This window comes from Chiloscyllium plagiosum, unplaced genomic scaffold (assembly GCF_037043375.1).
Source record: "Chiloscyllium plagiosum isolate Xiang-an unplaced genomic scaffold, Cpla_swu_hap1 HiC_scaffold_23, whole genome shotgun sequence".
NCBI lineage: Eukaryota > Metazoa > Chordata > Chondrichthyes > Orectolobiformes > Hemiscylliidae > Chiloscyllium > Chiloscyllium plagiosum.
Window position 1 is genome coordinate 55,889,004 of NW_028270161.1, and position 6,777 is coordinate 55,895,780.

Here is a 6,777-nt window from a genome sequence, read left to right on the forward strand (position 1 = left end):
AAAGGCAGCTCCTACTTTGTTATGTGAGTTTTTTGTCCCCCATTGAGAGTAATTCATCTGAAAGCAGTGAAGCGACAGAAATTGTTGGCTTTCAAGTCTCTGATTCCATGGGCATTTTTGTTGCAACACTGCATGTAGGTCAGATCATTTCAAATGATTTCAAAAATATATGAGTTGCATTGATATTGTGCTTTTCACAGCCCCAAGATATCCCAGAAGCACAGGACAGCAAGCAAAAGGAACATTTGCATAAACATATTTTGAGGAACCTTTTCCAAGTTCAGTACTGTACCTTCATTCCAAGCTGATCTGTCATGCATTTCACTTTTCGTATGTAATGACAGAATCGTTCATTCAGCTCCTGTAGTTGAGCTTTCTCTGACTTCTGGCCAATAGACCCACAATCTGCCATTTTGTTGGCTGCAGAAAACAGCGATTATAATTTACTGAAAGGCAAATCTAATAGCTAGAACAATTCCGCTCACAATGGGTTCATCATAAACCCCATATGAACATACCCATACTCTGACTTACAAACGTCTGACTTACAAACATCTATGCTTACAAACATCTATGCTTACAAACAAGATCCCATATCACTATTAGTTTTTCGGATTCAATATTTGTTCATACTCATATTTTATATTTATTGTTTTATATTCCAACATGTGCACAAATGTACTCAGGAATGGAACATGTTCATTACCCTGGTACTGCCTATACTGTGTTTTAAGCAGACATTAAGGTGACACCAATTACCTCAATTGGCTCAATGTGCTGAATTTGGCAAATGGAGTTTAATTTGGATAAATGCCATGTATTGCATTTTGGTAAAACAAACAAAGGCAAGAATTGCGGTCTGTTTCTATGCTGTACTTCGCTATGACTCTGACTCTAATTACACAATTAAAAGTAGGACCCTGGGTACTGTTGTGGAACAAACCTTGGGTTTCATAATTCTTTGAAGTTTGTACCACATATAGATAGGGTGGGTAAGAAGGCATTTAGCATGGTTGCCTTCATTCCTCAGACCTTTTGAGTACAGGAGTTGGGATGCTATATTGAAGTTGTATAGGATGTTGGTGAGGCCTCTTCTGGGGTACTTATATCCATTTCTGGTCACCCTGTTATAGGAAGGCTGAAGAGGGTTCAGAAAAGGTTTACCAGGATGTTGCTGGGAATGGAAGGTTTGAGTCATAGGGAGAGGCTGGAGAGGCTGAGACTTTTTCTCACAGGAGCGTAGGTGGCTGAGGGGTGACCTTATAGAGGCTTATAAAATCCATGAGAGGGGTATAGATAAGGGGAATAGCAGGTGTCTTTTCTCTGGGGTGGGGGATTTCAAGGTTAGGGGGCATAGTTTTAAGGGGAGAGGAGATAGATTTAAAACACATATGAAAGGCATTTTTTTTAAAATACAGGAAGTGGTTCATGTGTGGAATGGACTTTGAGAGAAAGTGGTGGATGTGGGTACATGGCATTTATCCAAATTAAACTCCATTTGCCACTGTTCAGCACATTGAGCCAATCTAAGAGACATTCAGATAAGTACATGAATAGGAAAGGTTTGGAGGGATATGTTCCAACTGCAGGCAAGTGGGACTGGTGTATTAAGGGTTGTGGTTGGCATGAACTGGTTGGACCAAAGAGTCTGTCACTGTGCTGTATGACCCTATGATTCTATAAGCCCTGCCTAGAGCAAAGGTCCCGATCCCTGACCCTGAGCAGAGAACATAGCCATCTGGAAACACGCTGTTTGCTGCTGAAAGCAATGTCAAGCCCCCTCATTCTATTGTCCCCTATCCCATTGTATTTCCTCTTTGTCATCCCCCACCCCCATTTCTTGAATAGCTTCCTGCACCATAGCATCATGGTTAGTTAGCTCATCTACTCTGTAGCCCACACTCACATCCAATTAAGTTGAAAGATCCTCAGAGCTGTTGGATAGTTGCCAAGACTGAGGCTCCCGTATTCCTGCTCTCATGGTTGCCCCCCTTTACTTGTCTCACTTGCAGTCACATTGACACTAAGCCCCTCACAGTTAGAATGCCTTGAGGTTGCAGGTTGTACCGAGAAAAGCACAATCCCAGCCATCTGCAATGACAACACTGGACAGCCCTTGACTTCCAGGATTCCTTCTGACACCAACCTACAGTCTGCGAATAAGACAGAGCTGGCAAGACAACCGTTTTGCGTCAGGCAGCCATTCATAATGCTGCAGTGGCATTCCAACTGTACAATAATGGGCTGAAATCCCATCTTCTGCAAGATTCTGGTTTTCCAAAAATACAATGCATTTGTAAAATTTATGAAAGTACATTCCAAAACATTTGAACTCGAAGACTACAGACAAGGCAATAAAATCCAACTTGTTCCGCTCTTAGGTGCCGTACCCATGATACTTGGAAAACAAATTCCATGTTGGGCCTAAAGCTCGAGGGCAAAACATTTCAATTTGAAAATTAAAGAGAGTGCAACAGTTTTCAACGCTTCCCCATGGCAACAATCCACTCTGAGACGCCACAACACTATTTCACTCGTCTTGACATTCACAATAAATATCCCTTGTTTGACATTCAACTTGAAGGGTTTGACCGAGTTTGTCGCTCCTTGAATGAGTCTCACCCACACCACATGGAATCTTGGGTAAGTCAAAGAATGTGCTTGCTGTGGCTGAGCTAAGCAGTGAAGAAAAATAGTTCAGGCATTAGCTCTCCAGTACATAAACCTTTATGCTTCTAGATTGTGGCTTCTGATACCTTTGCAGATTGAACTTAAAAAGCACCACGGACACTAACAACTGAAGACCTGAAGACTTTTATAAATCTGGACTTACACAATCCTCCATGTTAATTCAAGAGCTGAGGGTCACCATTGCCCAGAATCTGAACTGGGACTAGCCCACTTAAATACAGTTGCAATAAGACCCAATCAGAGGCTGACAATCCTGCAGTGAATAACTCACCTTTTGACTCTCTAAATTCTGTCCACCATCTACAAGGCACAAGCCAAGAGTGTGACGGAACGCTCCCCTTTTGCTTCAATGACTATACAGCTCCAACAACACTCAGGAAGCTTGACGCCATCCAGGACAAAGCAGACTGCCTGATTGGCACCACGTCCACAAGCATCCACACTCCCTCCACCAACAACCCTCACAAGAAGCAGAGCCACTCACCATTCTGACTCGGACATTTATCGCTTCAGTGTCACTGGGTCAACATTCTGCAATGAATGACTTTATGGATCTACCTACACCAAATGGACTGCAGCGGCTCAAGAAGGTAGCACAACGCTGACTTCTCAAGGGCAACTAGGGACGGGCAATAAATGCTGGCCCAGCCCGCGGCACCCATATGTCATGGATGAATGAATAAAAATGGTGAAGTCGTGACTATACATGTGTTATTATTACATGTAGGAGTGATAAAAATGATAACCGTAACAGAACAGCCAACACTATATCAGCCTTGGCTCTACTGGTAATACTCCCTCAGCAGGTTCCAGGCAATGCCTGTATGTAACATCTGAGCGTATACCCCAAGCTGGCAGTCGAAGTAGGAATAAGGGAATGTTTGTTGCATTATTGGAGGTGCAGTGTTTTCATAAAACAGTGTTTTTGAAACCAAAATTCAACTGCTCACTTAGGTGAGCATAGAAAGATCCCATTATGTTGTTCAAAAGGAGTGAGATTCTCCTTGATGGGACTTATCCGTCATTGAACATTAACTAAAGCAGATTACCTTCAGAAAGAAAAAGGAGAGAAACTGGACTAGAAAGAGCTTTTTATGACCTTTGGATGCCCCAGCTGGCTTCACAGCCATTGATATACATGTTGGAACTGCTGTCACTGTTGTGATGTTGGGAAACATGAAGTGATTCTGTATTCAGTAAGAATTTATTGACAAAGAGAAATGGGGAAATGATTTTAGATGTTGGTTGAAAATAAGTGTTGGCCAAGACACACAGACAATTTCTTCAAAATGGGGCTTTGTGATCAGTAAGTATACTTGCAAGCTCTTGGATTGAATATCCTTTTTTTTAAGGCAGCTTCTCCAACAGTGCAGCACTCCCTTTGCACTGCAATAGGTCAGTTAGCTCTCTGGTAATGATAACCTTTTCTGCACAACTTTTCAGCAAATATGTCCAAATATGTACTAATTAATATGCTACACATTTCCCTCAAACTAGCATGTTGGACTGCCTTAGCACCAATTCAGCCTTGTGCATTGGACCAACAGTCCTCTCCATGCTTTTGTAAGAAGTGCAGGCTAGGTATTCCTCAGCAGGAGACAGAGTGTCGTGAAGAGTCACTTTGCACTTTCCTTACGTGACTCCCAGTAACTAGTGCCATAGCAACACTGCTGAAGGAGCTAGGGATCTGGTTTAATCCTTGCACAGCCAATTGTGTAGAGGAAAGTGAGGAACTAAATAAAAGCAAGTTGTCGAAAATAAAGAAAACAAGGGGTCTGCACTAAACATTAAAAATCACCCACATGACTTTTAATCGAATTTACTGAACATTATGGAAATGATGCAACAACTGAAATGGCTTACTGCACTGTTCACTTTTACTGTTCTCCAGAGCCCAATATAACTGTGTGTGAATCCAGCAAATAGCATGCCCATGTACAACTGCCTTCCAGTACAGAAACAAGCCAGGATGTGGAGCAGCACAGATGTAAGACAAGACGATACCCCAGTATTGGTGAAATGCATTGCATCAGTTGTATGACACTTTGATCTTTTACTATAAATTCTGTGTCCAATAATCCTGCCCCACTAGCTCCCTGACAAAGGAGCAGTGCTCTGAAAGCTTGTACTTCCAAATAAACCTGTTGGACTCTAACCTGGTGTGGTGTGATTTTTAACTTTGTCCACTCCAGTCCAACACCGACACCTCCACACCTGAACAGACAGCAGTGGTAAACATTTCTGACCTTCCACAATTGGCACACTCCAGCCAACGAACGAGCCAACCAGTCTATGACTCAGTCACCCATGTCCCAGTTCAATTACAAATTACGCAAGACACAATGTGCTATTTACAACTTCTGGTAATGACACTATTAAGGTGTATAGAGAAAGGAACATAGGAACAGGCCACTCAGCCCATCTTTGGTCTTTTCCCAGTTCAAATACATAATGACTGTATTTTAACTCTATTTCCCTCCATATCTCTTAATCTGAAAATCTCCAATTGTGTCAACTTGTCTGGGAGAGAGTTCCACTTTTTCACTACCGTGTGTGTGTTAGGGGTCCCCCCCTTACATGTAAAGATTGTGCCTTTTGGTCCTTGGTTTTCTCCCGATTGAGGACACACTTTAATTTTTAAAATTCCCGTCTCATTTTAGAAACCCAGAACAGCTCACCCTGAATCTTCCGCATTCAAGGGAACAGGAACCAAATTGCTATAATCTGTCCTCGTTCAATCTCAAATCGCTGTCATGAGTCCAACACAAAACTAATACTCACCAAATTACACCTTCGCTGGACTGGGCAGTCTTTAATTTGGGAATAGTCACTTTAACCCAGGCTCCCAGCACAAACACAACGTGCCAGTGTGTGCAGACAAGGGAGATGGTACTTTAGCCTCACCGCCACTGCCGGCTGCACTCTCCCTCCCTCCCTCTCTCCCTCTCCCTCTCCCTCTCCAGGACCACTCGGACCGGCGCCGTGTGTTGACCGTTTCCATGGAGAGGCACAACGGTCTCTACACCCGCTTCCTGGTACACGGGAGGAGAGCGACTATGTGCCGGTTCCGGGACACCTTCATCGTGCTAACAGCCTCAGTCCCCAGCCTGGCCTTTCCAGCTTAACAAGCCAGCGTCCTGAATCTCTCTGTCTGTCTGCCTACCTGAATATATATCCAGCCATATGCTTATCTATTCACCTGACCATTTATTGACCTATCTGCCTATCTACCTGTCTGAATATCTATTCACCCATCTCCCTCTCCAGATCTGTCTATCTGCTCCTCTTTTGACTTGTCCATTTACCTGCATACCTGCCAATCATTCTTTCTTCTATCTACCTGTCTATCTGATGTCTATCTCTGTCTATTTACCTGTCTATCCATCTATGTCTGTCTATCTATCTGTCTACCTACCCATCTATGTCTCTGTCTGTGTATCTATCTGTCTGTCTGTCTATCCATGCATCCATCTATGTCTGTCTATCTATCTGTCTGCCTGTCTATGTATCCATCCATCTGTTTATCTATTTGTCTATCTGTCTGTCTATCTGTCTCTGTCTGTCTATCCATCTATCTATGCCTGTCTATCTATCTGCCTATCTGATGTTGATCTCCTTCTATTCATCTGTCTATCTATCTGTCTATCCATCCATCTATCTATGTCTGTCCATCTATCTGTCTGTCTATCTACCTGATGTCTATCTCTGTCTATTTATCTGTCTGACTATCTATCCATTTATCTACCTGTCTGTCCATCAATCTACCTTTTTATCTCTCTATCCACCTATCCATCCATCACCTATTATGTTACTATCGATCAATGTATCATAAAGGACCCTATTTTACAAATGAACATCTACTTAATTTACACATATACATTGTGTAAGATTTGTAAATATCTTTATTCATGCAAATATTATAAAGGCATGTTGGTTACTGAGAATTGCATTGAGACTTTCGAAAGTGTTCAGAGGATGAACATCATACTATTCCCCAGGTTACCCAGATAACGTCAAACAACTGGCTTGCTGCACTTTAAAAGGAGCACAGAATTTAGAGTAATTGTGATTCATAGGGGGATGTGA

The 6,777-nt window shown here is 42.5% G+C and overlaps 1 protein-coding gene across 1 annotated transcript in view; it reads right to left on the reverse strand.

The window, feature by feature from the left end:
* Positions 1-5,565, reverse strand: part of LOC122561568 (uncharacterized) — a 130,147-nt gene extending 124,582 nt beyond the window's left edge. The window contains exons 1-2 of the mRNA XM_043713365.2: positions 5,473-5,565; positions 293-420 (exon numbers count right to left, since the gene is read on the reverse strand). Of these exons, the coding sequence (XP_043569300.2) occupies positions 293-412 (120 nt within the window). The 5' untranslated portion in view covers positions 413-420; positions 5,473-5,565. The remainder of the gene's footprint in view (positions 1-292; positions 421-5,472) is intronic.
* Positions 5,566-6,777: the final 1,212 nt, after the last annotated feature.